Genomic DNA, 17,614 nt, shown 5'->3' on the forward strand with positions numbered 1-17,614 from the left:
GATGGCAATTCCATGGCTGAAACGTTTATTCAATTCTTCTGTTTAAAAGTTTAAAAAATCCGAGATAGTCTTAATCCAAATGTTTTACCACTGGAACCTGTCACCTCTTCCACACTAAGGACCTTTCAACATACCACCGCAGATGAAATTCTTTCCCTTCTTCGTAAATTGCCCCCTAAATCTTGTCCATTAGATCCAGTTCCTACCATTCTTTTAAAAGATTGCGCTCCAATATTTGCCCCGATTATATCTCACATTGTTAATCTTAGTATGAATCAAGCCACTGTACCCTCAGTCTTAAAAACAGCACTTATACGCCCTTTGTTGAAGAAACCCTCTTTGGACAATGAATCCCTGAAAAATTACCGTCCTGTGTGTAATCTGCCATTTTTGTTCAAAATTCTAGAGAGAGTCGTGTTCTCTAGACTCTCAGATTATTTGCTGGAACACAATTTATTCGACCCTTTACAGTCGGCTTACCGCCCTCATCATAGTGTTGAGACCCTTCTCATCAATGTTTCAAGCTCAATCTTACGAGAAATGGACTCCGGATCCGTCACTGCCATGGTCCTTTTAGATCTGTCCTCAGCCTTCGACACCGTAGACCACAAAATACTTGTAAATACTCTAACAAGTCTGGGTATCCAGGACCAGGCTCTTGAATGGTTTGAATCCTATCTTTCATGCCATTCACAGTCTGTCCTTTTAAATGGTTTCACATCCTCCCCCAGGCCACTTGGCTGTGGAGTACCCCAAGGCTCTGTGGGCGGGCCCACCTTATTTTCAATATATTTAACCGGTCTCAGAAATGTTTTTCAACGTCATTCTGTTCGTTATCATTTATATGCAGATGACATACAAGTTTTTGTTTCTTTTCCGCCGCATCAAATTCGAGCTTCCCAAACCTTGCAAAATTTGGAAAATTGCATCGCTGATATTGACGCCTGGATGAAGTCACATTCTCTGCTATTAAATCATAGTAAATGCGAATTCATTCTTTTCGGCTCAAAATCTCAGTTGAATAAATTAAATATAGACTCAATTTCTATTTCCGGTAACACCATTCCCTTATCAAATTCATGTCGCGATCTTGGCGTCATTCTTGATTCTCAAATGTCTATGTCTAAACAAATCACAAGCATTTCCAGATCAGTTCGCTATCAATTGCGCAATATTGGCTTCATACGGAAATATCTGACTCGTTCGGCAACAGAGAAACTTGTTCACTCACTTATTTCTTCACGTTTGGATTTCGGCAACAGTTTACTCTATAATTTACCAAATTCTCAAATTGCACAGTTACAAAAACTACAAAACGCAGCTGCACGCATCATTTCTCTGTCAAGCAAACATAGTCACATTACACCTATCTTACAAAATCTCCATTGGTTGCCTGTAAAAGAACGTATAATTTTCAAAATCCTCCTTTTAGTTCATCAAATCATGAACAGAACAGCTCCTGAATACAACCAGTCTTTAGTTCACCTCTACCAACCCACACGTACCCTCCGATCTTCCAACTCTGGTCTTCTACACATACCGCTTTCAAAGAAATCTTGGGGGGAACGAGCTTTTGCTCATGCCGGACCAGCCCTGTGGAATTCACTTCCACAGGAGCTGAAGAACTCCGACTCTTCAACATCTTTTAAGAGCAACCTTAAATCCCATTTGTTTAATTTTGCGTTTTGAAGACAGACATTCATTCTTTCATTCTTTCATTTTTGCATTTTCTTTCTTATGTAAATGTACACGATTCTTTGTCATGATGTAATGTGTTCCCTTATATTTTGAAGCGCCTTGAGCATTTAATCAAAATGGATAATGGCGCTATATAAATCTCATGTATTATTATTATTATTATTATTATTAATAAAGGGGAAAAATTATATGTTACTTTCTAGCTATCTTCATTCACATTTGAAAAAGAACTTACTACAATTACATACACCTGTTATATGTAATAATCCATGTCAAAATCATAAAAAACATAGAAGTTGAAATAAACTCACCCTTGTCAGGTAGATGGTCCGTGGGATGATATGAATATTCATGAGGTAGTAGACTACTCTGCTTTGTATATGACCTGCCAGCAAAAAAGCAAGATGAAAATTACACACAAATGTATCGACACATAGTAAAATCATACTCTTGTCTGAGAGAAAAAAAATCATACTTTCAGAATACAATTTCTGAAATGACTACTACATGATATTAAAAAGTATTCGGAAGAGCAGTTTTCATATAAAATTGCGCAAAATCATTTATAATTACAATATCATGTTGCACACAGAAGGGCAGAGCTGCCAACCTTTGGAAGTACAAATTAGTACTCAGCACCTCCAAAATTAGTATTTTACCATCAAAATTAGTATTTTACCATCAAAATTAGTATTTTTCAACCGGCCTTCCTTTCACCTATAAAAAACCTATTGATGTCGTAACGCAGCGCAAATGTATACCGTAAAGACCATATTTTTGCTGTAATTAGTTTTTTTAAAACATATTCAATTGTACATGTTCATCTATATACAGAGATGCCAACCTCTTGACACAAAAAAACAGACTGAGAGAAAAATCAGATTTTCACAAAAACTCGACACTACCTAATGGCCGGTCGGCCCCGGGCCAGTAAAATTTCAGAAAAATGTGATACTGGTACGTACGGTCGAGTAAAATGTTTGCACTTTCATCAAAATTTTAAAAGAAAATTGTAAAGCAAACTTTTTGTAGGGGTTGCAGGGGTTACTTGTACATGTTTCTATGCGATTCCGTGGTTTTAATAGGTATTAAAAAAATTTGGTGAAAAATTGTATTTTAAGAGGTGATATCGTACTATCGTACTAAATACAATTAAATCGTACTGGTTAGCACCTCTGGAAGGGCCATTTTGACAATTAAAAAATAAAACCATTATTTATTAAAGACAAATCAATAATACAGAATGGAAAAATAATATTTTCAATTAGAAATACAATCATTTCTGCATATTTTGGCTTTTCAAAAAGTATTTTGCAAGAATTCTGAAAAAGCTCCTGCGAATAGGGAAGTATTTTTGACACCAAGTTGATGCAATACACGTATGCATCATGTGCATCACTTGTACAATATGATCTACATACAGCACAATGATTAAAAACTAGGCCAAAAACGTATACAAGGTAGTGAACAATGAAAACTCATTCATGCATTCCTATTCAATCTTGAATGAAAGTACAATAGCTCAGCACTAGCTCACTTGAAGCATGAGATCCACTTAAACATTTCTCAAAGCAATGTTGAGTGATAGAAAAGGGGAAATCTTTTCGAAAAATCAAGTGATATTGTGAAATACAGGGTCTCTGAACTGAATGAATTGGTTCACTGTAGCAGATAAGTGCAATTTAGATAAAGGTTTCTAACATCGATGAGTGGGAGATATCAATCAGCACATATAAATGCTAATTACCAAGTATTTTTGTCTTCCAATCCCAAATGAATTCTATCACTTAATTACCCTTCCAATTTACCCTTCCCTAAGAAGTTTCAGTAATTGAGATGCATTAGGTAATGAGCCTTGGGCCTTAATACCTATACTTAAACTCAACATTCACTGATAGAGTTCATTAAGCAAGAAAAGACATTAGTGAGCTGTGAGCAAATCACCTTTAAAGGCTCCAAAAGCCTGGGGGGGGGAATAAAGTACAATATGGCCTTCAGGGCAATTCTCTTTTTACCATACACATTTTTGAGCGGGTACTCATCGTTTCTATTGTGTGATTGTCAAGAGAAACTTACCACTGACTTTATTAACCAGGAAACGATCCCCAACATTGATGATCTTGATATAGGACAGATTTCTACGGATGAAAAAACAAAAAGGAAATAAATCATAATTTGATTATTAAAATAGGCTTTCACATGACCAAATGAGAAGAAAACACAATAGTTCTGAATTTCATACATTCTCTGAAATCGATGAGTGTATTATGATTTGCAAAACAAGTTCATAGTTTTTCTTCAAATAAGTATCTCCACATATAAATGTGAGAGAGTGTTGTATGTTTCCTCGCACTACTCCATCCTCACGATAAAGTCTACAGCTGTAGCATTCATAATACGACGCAAAGCCAATACATAAATATGATATGTTTTACCTATCATGGTCATCAGAAAGTGATTGGTATGTCTCCTTGTAGTGTTCTATCCTCTGTAAGAAATCTCTGATTGCTCTCTCTTTGTCGATGTCATAGTAGTCAGGACTGTTTAGTTTCACCTCCTACCAAATAAAGAAAATAGAAGTTCACAGAAATCTTAGTTATTCCATATCAGGTTAGTATGATAGGCCTCTCTTTAAAAATGAATCTTGAATATGTGTTATATTTTGACTCATTGCAAATAAGACGGAGTCATCTTTAAATGTTTTACCTCTTAGCAAATAGCAATGACAAACAAAAATCCTCTACAATTTTGCATACTCAGTTTCAAGTTATAGAAATTGGTCAATGCAAACCGGAAGTGAAACAAGTGATAACATTTATATTATTACAAGGATGTAAACATAGTATTGAAGCTCTGTTTGGTTTCATATAAACTGAAACATATCCATGCTGACTGAAAAGTAAACAGTTAGTTAAATAAACCACATGTTTCCAATTTTAAAGGGGGGGGGGGGTTCAGTATTTTATTTGCAACAACAAAAAAAGGTTTGCAATTAAGAGCAATATGACGGTCAGACTAAATCAGATTGTTTTGTGTTTTATATGGTAATACAATCCTAAAATTGATTATTTTTTTTAAAGTACAGCTACTACACTTATATAACCTACTGTGCTTAGTACTAACCAGGCAGCCAAGCCTAGGCTTCCTACCAGGTACCCATTTACCTCACCTGTGTGGAGAGTGGCAAACGTACATTAATTTATTTATTGAAGAAAGTACGGTGAAGAGAATGTGTTCAATTTACCCTGATGTTGGACTGGATTGTCTCTGGATCATCGCACACTGATTCCACAAAGAAACACTAAAAAGATAAAAACATTCAATAAAAATTTGATTAACTAATTTCATAATATTAATAATAATGATAATAATGGTGGAGTCTTGTATAGCATTCATGTCTGGCACATCGCCACTCCTGACACTCTTTTATTATTACCCAGCGTTAGCATGTCTGCCATTAAAGTGCTCAAGCATCATGGTCGTACTATACATGCACCAACTCCTCTGCGGACATTAGCGTAAACAAACTGTATTCTTTACTTCAACCCTGGACCAAACACTTACCTGTCTCTATGCCTATTAAACCTTAAAAATATTAACCTACACCCAACTTGAAACCCACTTGCAACCCTAACCTTTTATTTTTGACAAAATACAGCCCATAGCAATATTGCAGCAGAGCATATGTCGGATAAAAGATATTTGAACAAAGAAAGACTGGAAAGACTAAAAACATTAATAATCCAAATTAGATATCACCTCTTACATTAACAAATCCAGCTTGAATTCTGAATAAAAAAGGGGTTGAAAATAGATTGTCCTTAAGATTAGCTCTAGGGATACTTTGTAATTGTTGTCCCTGGGGAAAGGAAGGGGAGGGGGAGGGTTATTATCATGATCCAGATGGACTTTTAGATTAAATACAAAAGATTTTACGACAGCCAACGTATCATGGTTTTACTTTAAACCACACTGCTAATTGCACTTTCGCTGACAAACAAATTATTCACATTAAACAAAAATATAATGCCAATTCTGTAATGACATCAATTATGCTGTGTCATGTATGTAAAAGAGTTCCACAAATGACTCAATTGATAACTTTATTTGTTTAATATAATTGATGTTTACCTTGATATGTCTCTCTCCCAAGAATTCTAGGATAGTTTGTCGTCTGTCTCGTGTGGTGTTAGTTGCATCAAAAACCTGCAAGGATAGCACATCAAAAACATATTTACATACATGTTCATGTTTATGTACATATTTCAGAATGACAATGCAATTTCTGGTTGAAAATTTGTTTAGATAAGAACAAAATCATTAGTATATATGAACCTAGTATCAATAATTTTATTTATATTATAAGTAAGCTGCTTTCAAATTCAAATTACCTGTTCATTATCTACAACAAAGGTCATCGGAGGGATGACTTTGCACTTCTGATTACAAAAAAATTGGGAAATTAAGTTTTATCCTACGATAACAAATACAAAGTTAACCTTCTGTGTGGTTTTTGAACAAGGTGAAAGGAAATCCTAGTTAAAAACTATCATGAAGGTTATTTATTTTGTTACTGACAAGCGGCTTTGTTTTGACAAATTTGACTGAACATTCAAAATCATTACGGGTACGTAGCACCCTGAACATATATCTCTTTTCGACAAATTGCATTATCCTCAAGAAAAGAAGGAAAAACTCTGTAGACAGTAGAGTTAGTCCAATCATAAGTATAATCAACTTCCTAAACCATATCAACAAATTTTCCTTAAGATTTGTTATACCTATGATTAAATTACAACATAAATGGGGTAATCAATGAGCTGTTTCTTCAGAATTCTTCTTCTTACCAGTTGCCCAATTTGTCATATATACTTCTGGCTAAATCACAAGTATGAAAAGGGGCTTTAATGAGCCATTGATAGATGTCTACTTACCACTACTTCACAATCTAATTTTACCAATTGTCCATACCATTCTTATTATTTACCTACAGTTAAATAACAAGTGTGAATGTTCCTGTGATAAGTTACAGATAGATAGATGTCTACTTTAATACTGCTACTTAGTACTTACTCATCCTCTTCTAACCAGTCAGCCAATTGACATAACATCCTAATCATATTCCTAAGGTTAAACTACAAGTGTGAATGGGGCATTTTATGTGCCATGGATAGATGCCTACTAGCTTACCGCTACTTCTCCGTCCTCGTCTAACCAGTTTGCCATATCTTCCAGGGCTTCCTTGGCACATTGCCTAGAGACAAGGAGAGAAAGAGAGCAGACACAAGGCACATCAATATATCATCCCATTCCATCATCAAGCTCATGCGCAAAATACAGACACAATAGGCCTGCCTTCATCAGCTCGAGTTTGCAAAACAACCCACTATTTTAACTATCCTGATCGCAAATTAGCCCGCAGTTGCAATTAGCATGGTATTTGGTCGAGACAATATCCCAAGAAATATTGGTCTTGTTTACAAAATATCCTGCTATTTTAGAAATAGCGGGCTAGTTTGCTAGTTTGCTAGTTTGCTAGTTTTTGCTGAGCATATCGGTCAGGTGAGAACGCAATGTTGAGCTTCTGGATAATATCGCGAGTCTGAAAATAGCGGGTTATTTGGCAAACTCGAGCTGATGAAGACAGGCCTTATACCTCCACAGGGGTTACAAAATATCTGGGTGACACAGGACGTAAAAAGATTGTTTTTCAATGTTTTGATTCTGGGAATACAGGGTCTCAATAATCTATTAAACAATAAAGGGTTGCCACTGAACCCATTGCCTACGCCTTCAAGTTGGCTCATGTATCAAAGCCTATGGGAATGAGATCATTCAAAAGTCAATAAATTAAGTCCTTGATCAAAACAAAATCAAAGCATTATCCAATAATATTAAAATTTGTGGATCACTCGCATAAATTGCAACTCTTTTTATGGTACAGCCCAGATTTCATCTATTAAAAAATCCATCAATTATTCAATTAGCAAGATAAAAACACTCTTTTCAGACCACACTCCTACTATTGGTTGTTAAAGGCCCAATTAGTAATAACATCAATTAGGTCTGTTCTCCTGAATATTTCAAACTTATGTGGTTGAGGGTTAGGTCTACATCAGCGACTGATCTAATATCAATTAAGCTTTTCTGTTAATTATGTGTCAAGGAGTTACATGTATTGTCAACATGGCATGCACTAATCATATCTTGCAGCATATACTAGTCCACCTTTGCAATGTCAGAAATCAATACTTGATTATTTCCCAAAGATTTGATTTGAGATGCTAGCTGCAAGCCAATGGGAAAACAAATTACCATGTGCCCCTTCAGAAGGGTGCAAACAGATGCATTGCCAGCAAATACACATTTTCTAGCAATACCTAGTGCAAGGTCTTGACCTTTCTATGGCTATATATCCATTCATCTATTGCAGTCCATACCAGAATCCATACATGGTTTAACTGTAAACAGAGATAAGTAATATCTTGTCTATATTTCTGTTTGTGTGGAATTCTGTTGATGCAGTACTAAAAAAAATATATGTTGGCATTGTTCTCCCGAACACAAATATAAAATGTTTACACATGATTTCATAGATATAGGCTGTAGACAAAACAGTAATTGTGAAATATAATCGCCTAGAGGTAAAAATATATCTTTACCTATTATATCTTGAAGAGTGTGACTGTACTCTCTTAGATAAATGTCACAAATATGAAATAATACAGAATATAAGCAATTTAATTTCAAATCCCGATATAAATCTAATTTGCCTGGCTTCCAAATTTCAAAATGAGGACATTTCAGGCAGCTATGCTTCAGGAAAATGAAGAATGGAGAGGAATGAGATTGGTTGTCATCTCTACATAAAAATTGGTAAGAAAAAAAAAATTTGAACAGAAAAGACCAGCGCAAAGAGTTATCTATTAAAGTTAAAATTTATAGGGTGTAAATCTACAGACTACCTGAAAGACAAGTTCCACTATGTTATCAAAATCAATTGGTATGTACATCGCATATTCCACCAGCCTGGCAATATGAATGAAATTAGACTTCCCTCTTCATATAGAATCCATTTTAGAGAGATGTAGATGTAGATACGTATCTACAAAGTATTACCCTGAGCAAACCAGGTCAAGTAGATCTTGAGCTCTGTTTAAGCCTCTATTCATTAATATTCCATTGAAACTATGTTTCAGCTAAAATATATCTTACAAATCTGGAAAGCTTTTTTCCATATGATATTTGATTTCATAATTTTTCTCATTTCGTTGTCCTGCCGGTGTTCCTTTTGAATTATTATTGAGGTCAATTATCATAACTGCATCTGACCTGAGGGAGTGGAATTTAATAATCACTTCTAGGTTGCATCCATATTGTTGAACTTGAATTAATTCAATTAAATTCACTCACAAATCTAATTCAATTCAAACTGTATTAGATTAAAACCCATGTCATCCCTCCTTTGTTTACAAACATATAATATCTACAAACAAAAACCAAATCTATTGGAAGCATGGTCTAAGAAAAGAAAGAAAATGATCAACACAAATACTACTTCATCTACTTCATTTGGAACAAAAAAATCAGTGTATGAAGCTTCAAATGACTGTTTTTTAATCTCTCCAATTTATTTCCTTTAAAAAAAAAACTATTTTCAAAGCAATTCTAATTCATTGAATAGACCTACCACTTTCATGACACACTTTACATCAATACATATTTCAATAGAACAAATATGGCATTCATTTTCTTGATGAGAATGTGTCAATTCTGTTGTCAATATTATCAATTCTTGGTCAAAATTCACCTGCTTCACACCTGCAATAGGTCAAACAGCTCCATCTTTTCACTAACTGCAGATGAAAGGAAATGGCCACGATAGATAGGCCCTATATTTTTTCAAAAGCTTCAAAATCTGCATGTGTACAAATGCTTTGCAATGTTGAATGAAGCAAGCTGATCATTTGTTGCATTACTTACTATCTTTTGTAAAATGCCTTTTCCCTATCTACTTTTTTGCGGTGAAAAGGAGGGGGATCTAAGTAAGTAAGTAAATAGTAAAATGTATACTGTACCAAACAACAAGATTTATCTTCTATTACTTCAAGGAAAAACCTTTGCAATAAACTATACTACCTTTGCACTTGCATGAATACTTCCATGCAACTTCCTTTTGTAATGCGGATTTAATAAATATTGTTAACAATTTCCAGAAATATGACACTCCTTTTTAATCCTCTGGTTTTACGATTTTAATGGAATGAGGATGTTGGCAGATTACTGCATTTGTGCAAAAGTATGTTGTGGCCAAAAATTGACCAAATAATGATTTCAAGATACAAGTGATATTGTTAGTAAGATTTTTACAATCATTGACAGCAATAATACTGCCAGATGAGTTGACAGTCTAGATAATTCTATGAAACCTCACAAGGGTTTTTTTCAGAATACTTTGTGTCTGACTCTTTGTTTGGACACTCAAGAATTTTCTCAAGTTAGGTGTCAGAAAGGTTGAATGTTGACTTTCATGCTGTTCCAATTTGCACAGTACACAACATTCAAAGGTACATCGGTCTTATTGAGGGCTAAAGTCTACTTTTGCTAGATATACAATTCTCTGTTAAATATCATTGCCAATACAACTTGAACAATTGTTGTTAACTTGGAATAAATCACAAATTACCTAGATATTTTGGTAAATTCATTTCCTTGTTTGCTTTTTCAGCAGTAGTCAAATCCGGAGAAACCTGGACAATCGGGGATTTCCTGGAGAATTCCAGTTGAGAAGGAGTTATGCAGGAAGTGTTGTCTCAAATAACTAGCCACTCTGTTGTGACCAGATCCTTGAATTAATTCCTTTGACAGAATATGGTACACCTACTAAGTGTCAAATCATTTTCCTTGGCTGCTAGCCATAATATTGGCTTGATATTTTTGTTTGAATGCAAGGGCCTGCACTAACTTTTTTTTAACTGGAATCCACATGCATCAGGCATATGAATATACTTTTCACCTTTTACGGGTCCCCTATTTATAGGTACTTGTTAGCAAATGGAGACTTAAAAGCTTTCTTCTGAATAGTTACTAGGCTATTGCATTCCCCAATCAAATATAATTTGTAGTGTGAATTTATGCAACTTTGATTGTTTCTTTTTATAAACATGTATGTATTTACCAATGTTTTGCGTTTAAAAGTGATTTTTTTTTTGTATTACTGAATCAGTTATTGTTATTGTTGTTTTTGTTTTTTTCTCATAAAATAATAATTCATGATAATAACTTTTACAGGGGGCTTACACCCTACAAGCTCTGCTTTTTAGTCGGCCCTCCTTCCCTTTCAATTTCATGTTTATTTTTGTTATGTATTGTATTGTGCAAATTGATCTATATGTATATAAATATGTGAATATATTAAAATGTACCATCATTGTAAATATGAACGATTGAAAGAGGAAAAATAAATGAATTGAATTGAATTGAAATGCATTATGTACAGGAGATCAAGATAATCAAAATAGAAGTGAGTGAAATATTCATCTGATATTACAATTTGCAGATAAGTTTGACAAATACCCCACCTTAGCACTTTTATAAAACTCAATTGACAGAACATGAAACTTTATACAAAAGAGGCAAATTTCTAGTCTGATGCAGTACATGTCAATAACAATTATATATTTCCCTCTCCCCATCCTCAACTTCCAAATATAAAACAAGACGTTTCAATGTGCGTTTTAAAGCAGTTTCATAAAGAAATATGTTAAAAACTTTACGATTGCTGAACTATTGTGTACATATGCAGATTATTATGCATATTGGCAGTAGTATTTGTTTTTTCTTATTCTATGTAAAGCAAGATTTTGTGATATTGTTTAAATTTTCATGATCAAAACAATGTACTTGTCAAAACAGTGTAATGCCTGTGGAAAACATCTCTGGAGATTCATTTACACCCGCAAAAAACTCAAGATGACCTAGATCAACATTTCCTCCCCCCCCCCCCCCCCCCTCCCAAATCTAGCCTTGAACAGATTTTGTTTTTGACAGTATACATGGTATTCATCTTGTCCAAAAATTGTCCTTGACCCTGATTGCATATTACAATACCAGCATATCAAAATAGTTAGGACTCTTTGTTATTGTCAATTGTTGACATAAAAATTGTACATAAACCTTGATGAACAGAAATTCTAAAGAAATGTCATGCTTCACTGAAACAGGGCCCTATGGGGGACCACTGTCACTCGTAAAAATATTATACAAGCAGATCAAAAATTCAGCAACTAGGAAATAACATATAAAATAACGCCAATGTATGTGTACATGTACATAAAATTATGGCTATAAATAGGATCAAACAAATGAGCATGAATGTAGTATTGGTAATAAGTTATCTACATTAAATCTTAGAACAGGTGTTTAGAAAATTCATTACGTTTTCCTTGCAAACAAACAAGCAATCAATGTTTTTCTTATCATGATGATGATACATGTAATATGGCATCTCAGTGTCTCACCCTCTCCACAGTCTGCAGCCTCATTTGTATTTGTAATTTTTGTTGTTGCAACCACATACAAATAATGCAATGCCTCTACCCGAGATACCAATCTATCATTTTTTATTTCATTCCAATTTGGTTTTAATGTAAACAATCAATATGAGATGTGGTAGAGTTGGTAAAGTATTTCAGTGCTAATAGTATATTTAAGTGTTAACATATCAGTACACTTGGGTGAAATGCAGGCTGGAATATGAGAATTGCAAACATGGTATCAAGGTGCATATACTGTTAGGTCTAGGACTTTAACATGCTGGTTAATTTCCTATAAGGGTGATTATTACAGAAATTATACTACTCAGTCTCACACTATCACTTATCAATTTTCCATTAGGTTAATTACTAGTACCACATATCCAATGGTGATACTACTGTGCTCATACGAATACTGTACATGTGGTAGTAGCCCAACCTTCATATAATTTGATACTAGCTTTTGAAACTGGTAGTTCAGTAGTTATCAAATGGATTGATGAAGAACTAAATACAAAATAAATGAATTTGTTTACAATATGAAAAATATGTTAAATCTTGTTTCTCGGGACTTCTTCAAAGTGTCAGTGGCAAAATATGTCACTCTTCAATCTTGTTAATGTTCCAAATGGAATACCGGAACCTTTACACACAAGTATTTGGCACTATAATAAAGTTAACTGTGAGAATAATGACTTGGTAAAATAACAAAACTAAATTAAAATATCGCTATTGTAAAACCAGATATTTTTCAACTGACCATCTGACAAAATTTCAATGTGTGAAGTGTACGTGTCCCACATCCAAGTCACATTTTACAGAGATTTTGAAGACAAACATACTACTTAACAAACACAACGAAAAAGATGAAACACAAATCATGTTGCTTTGAAATTAAAACAACATTCAATGGATCAATTACATGTATGAACACCAGTGTATAATGTCAAACAATAACAGACAATATAGTAAAAACTCAATTAATATGAATTATCATATCAAAAGTCAATTGTCAAAGTAATAACAGAACTAATAAGAACTTATAATAAGAAAACTTAAAACACATAATCAATGAAAATAGAGCAAATAAACATTGAAAGTATGATAATGCACTTAATTTGGCATTTTGGTGTGAACAAACTTGTAGTCTCATTTCAGGCTGAAAATACATATTCAGGGAAAGGAACATCTACAAGCAAGACTAAACGTATGTGTGTTATCAGGAAGATGTCTTGAGAAACAAGCTTTTCAATCTAGAAGAAAGGCTAGATCAAGAATAGAAAAGATAGGAATTGGTGCCTACATTCAAAGGTAGAGTAGTAGCAGCCATTTCTAGAAAGAAAAAAAATCACTTACAGTGCAATTCCATGAGAAACATCACACACATGACACATGACATATCTTTTATACATTTATTTCCTCCAAAAATAAGAAAATATGTTGATCAAAGTCATATTTATACCAGACTAGAAATATTGTACAGAATTGCCCTTCAAAAGGTGACTTAACCAAAATAAATTTTTGTGAATTTTTGAAATATAAGTCAGAAGGCTTTAATTTTAGCCTCGAGTTGCTATATTTCTACTTATCCTTTTCAGTTTAATACATGACATTCAAGATCCAAAATTTAAAATTTGTCATTCAAGGCTTAGGATAAGTGACTTCTCTCAGACCTGTGTGTCTAAATGGCTGGCACTTCTTTTATCACTAGTTACTAAAAAGCTGCTTTGTAAAATGTGAATAAAATTTCCAACAAACCAACAGCAATGGCTGTACGACACATGCTCAGGTAACCATTGCTCCGCAGTCCATCACCACTCACCAAATTCCTAAACCTAACCTAAAACCCATTTGCAACTCTAACCCTAACTTTACATGTATGTTAGCAAATGTTGGATCACCATCGCAATGTAACAATTAACAAATATAGCAACTGGAGAACAAAAAAAACAACAACACAAGAGCCAACTACAGCAAGCAGTGTGAATATTACTAATTAGGGAAATGGGCAGCAGACATTAGCCTTGAATCATGCTACTTCTGGAATTATAAAAGCAGATTGCAGATGTAACAGAGAAAGCATCTTTCATGCTATTAATGAGTGACCACTCCTACAGAAACTGACTTTTGAGTTAAAGTGCAATGCAATCGAAGATAACTTGAATGGCAATTGTATAGTTATCATGCACATAGATCATTATAATGAAATGAAACATTCATGTCCATTGACTTGATTATAGGTTTATGAGTTAGTAAAAAGAAAACTACTACAGACTTTGGGCCCTATTTCATAAAACTAAGCAAAGTTTTCAAGTCAGTTTAATTCTCATCACTCTATCCTGTAGCTCTCCTGACTTGAAAACAATTTTCAGTGTAGCTTGCAATAGGCAAGAACATCTCAATGTGCATGTACATATGAAATGGGACCCTGAATTATACAGCGAACAATGAGAGACTGGCAACAAGAGGATTTTGGGCTACCGTACACAGTTGATTCAATTTCACAGAATGGCCATGTTGGTGGTAATCAAAGCAATTCATTCTAATAAAAAAAAAGAGGCAGATTTATCTACAGAATTGTACCGTACCTAAAATATCTGTCGAAAAGAAGCAAAATGGGAAATTTTATATATTAGTACTTAGGATGTTCTTTTATTATTTTAGCAGTACATTGAAAACTTGACAGACACAGAATGGTCTATGTATAGAAATGATGGGTCTACCTTTATGTAGGAAGAAAGCGCTGGTACATTACATTTAGAAGAAAGTACGTGCACATATACTGGAGACCTTAGTGTTGTCAATCTAAAGAGTCCAAGAATATGCACAAAAAAGACCCCCACCAACATTGCCATTAGCCAGAGTGAATACTTACAACCGAATCTTATAAGCCTCCGCGTTGTCATGGCGGAAGAAATCGTGGGATATTTCACCCGACACCGCCTTGCGACGATATTCGCCAACATTGAACACTGGAGATGGTTGGAGACAAGAAAATAAAAATGGAGACTCCACTGAAAAAAAAAGAACTGACCATACCACCCTTGAATTATTCCCTTTCCTTAAAAGGTGGCAAACATCTAGGTTTATGGGTTATATGTACTTACAATCGAACTTGTTGGGCCGCATCATTATCTGGCCTAAAGAACTCGTGAGGACTCTTTCCACCCACAGCTTTTCGCCTGTACTCACCGACATTGAACACTAGTAAAAATAAAATCATATATTACCACTAAGAAAATCACCTGAATTATAAAACAAATAAACCCTTTTCAAGTTGTTACTTTTATGGACACGTCATTAACTTGATGCAATGCTTGAGCGGAATATTATAAACAATTATTTATACAGGGCATTTGAATGACATAAAAATGCAAATGAAAAGTTGATAAAGATTATGGACAAAACATCAATAAATTAATCAGAACTGGAATTGAAAAAGGTAACAAACATCCATACAATGTGTATATTGTAATTTGCTCATAAGTTCATCTACATGTAGATATGACCCTCATCTTGGGAAGGTCAGTTTCTAGACAATTGACCTCCTTTGGTATTTTATTTTCAACAGCCTCCTAGGCAAATATAGCACACACAAAGAGGTCACTTCACTTCAAGAGCAACCCAGCAGCTCTGTATGCGATTGAGTATTTAAAAGAAAATCCAACCTTATTAGACAATTACTATACAAGAAAGCAGGAAAATCAAAGAAGCGGGCTGGTGAAAGTTTGAAGAAAATTGAATAAACAACACCAAAGTGATGAGTTTTAAAAAGATGTAATCACTATACGTATGGGCACTTCATATTGGCTTAGCCGGTCATGTCATTGTGCCGGACAACTTCTCATTTTATTTGTTTCAACACACCAAATGACTAAAATGTCAATTGGTCAAAAATGTATGAATCAGGAGGGTCTTTTCTTTTTAAAGGACCCAACAAAGTGCTAGCTTTTTTGCAGTGCCCCATGGGAGAATGTACTTGGGAGAAGAAGAGAAATTAAAGATATTTGTGTACACATTAAACAAACAAAAGAATTGTCCATGACTTCACAATCCACTGACATAATTGTCAGATTTGCATAGACTTAGTGATCTCAAACTTCAAACATTAAAAACTCTATTAATTTATCATGGGTCTGATTTTTTTCAAACTTTCGCCTTCCTTTTTCTCTTACTTTTCTACTTTTATACAAATGAACTTATCAAAAGGTTAAATCGCCTTTAATTAATTGTTCACCCTTTGATTTGAATGCTTGTAATTGAGATGTCTGTCTAAAAACCTTCTGTGATTTTATCTCTGAGGTCACAATATATTCAAACACCCTCCCCTGCCTAATCACTGATGGGCGCAAAAATAGCACGTAGGCACGAGAGCCGCCAATACCCATTACCTCCAGCACCAATCAAACACTGATGAATTTCACATCAACAATAGAGACTGGCACTGTAATTTATGAACCAAGCCAGTATAGCGTGAACAAAATAGCCATCAACATGTATACAAGGCAGGATACATTTTGATTAGGGGAAGTCATCTACTCTACCGTTTTGCCAACCTTTTCAGAAGGATAACAATAAATCTCCCTTTTCAAATACCAAAAGCAGGTAGTCATGTAAAATGCCAATGGCTATATGAATTTGCCTCATTTTCTCTTCAAATGTTGACCTATTAAAAATGCATTGGGTGAATTGGTAGGATTATTTTTAGTCAACATAACTTCCCCCAACTGTGCAATATGCACAATAAGATTATAGTTGAAGGTAGATGAAATAGCAATACAGAAATGCTTGATTTGAAAGGTTGGCAATGTAGAGGTACTTCTTATCATTATGTTAAACTAATGTGATTCCTGTATGTCTTTTTCACTGACCTTTTGTATTGATACCAATCCAATTCAGATATCGGGCAAGTTTCTTGGCGATATACGTCTTCCCTCTTGCAGGCAACCCGACCATTACTATCACAGCATGGGGTTTGTGCAGGCTTGGCATGTGAGCTAAAGAAGAAAGAAACAGAAAGGAATTTTTTAGAAATTACAATCAACTTTCAAGACACCAGGGTTTCATATCTCAAATTTCTTTATAGAACATTTAGTGTGTGTAACAGTCCACCTTATATACAATAGTTTATGCAGGTGACTAGGTGGTTGGTAATTGTACAAGCAAGTGAGCTACATGTACCTCCATTCTCAAAATATTCCCTTGATTACCTTGAACATACATCCTTAAAACAATGTTGTATCCGGTGAAATCTAATCTTCTTTGTTGTAACATAATTTTAACTTCCAGGTTCAAGCTTTAAACCATGTTCATAGAGTAAATGTACACTGTATGCTACTTGTTTGCTACATGAAAACCCTACAATCTGGAGGAGCATAGAA

At 34.4% G+C, this 17,614-nt stretch overlaps 1 protein-coding gene across 4 annotated transcripts in view; it reads right to left on the reverse strand.

Annotated features, from left to right (window-relative positions):
* The window catches only part of LOC579456 (6-phosphofructo-2-kinase/fructose-2,6-bisphosphatase 1), a 40,057-nt gene that overhangs the window by 10,506 nt on the left and 11,937 nt on the right, over nt 1-17,614 (reverse strand). For 3 of the 4 annotated variants that reach the window (XM_030973213.1, XM_011673146.2, XM_030973215.1), the window contains exons 2-9: nt 17,105-17,230; nt 15,341-15,437; nt 6,889-6,952; nt 5,830-5,904; nt 4,943-4,999; nt 4,134-4,255; nt 3,775-3,836; nt 2,010-2,083 (exon numbers count right to left, since the gene is read on the reverse strand). In XM_030973213.1, the coding sequence (XP_030829073.1) occupies nt 2,010-2,083; nt 3,775-3,836; nt 4,134-4,255; nt 4,943-4,999; nt 5,830-5,904; nt 6,889-6,952; nt 15,341-15,437; nt 17,105-17,230 (677 nt within the window). Of the gene's footprint in view, nt 1-2,009; nt 2,084-3,774; nt 3,837-4,133; nt 4,256-4,942; nt 5,000-5,829; nt 5,905-6,888; nt 6,953-15,108; nt 15,206-15,340; nt 15,438-17,104; nt 17,231-17,614 lie in introns of all 4 variants that reach the window. The other variant, XM_030973214.1, reaches the window with a different exon arrangement.

Source organism: Strongylocentrotus purpuratus, unplaced genomic scaffold (genome assembly GCF_000002235.5).
Source record: "Strongylocentrotus purpuratus isolate Spur 01 unplaced genomic scaffold, Spur_5.0 spur5_scaffold_6, whole genome shotgun sequence".
Lineage (NCBI taxonomy): Eukaryota > Metazoa > Echinodermata > Echinoidea > Camarodonta > Strongylocentrotidae > Strongylocentrotus > Strongylocentrotus purpuratus.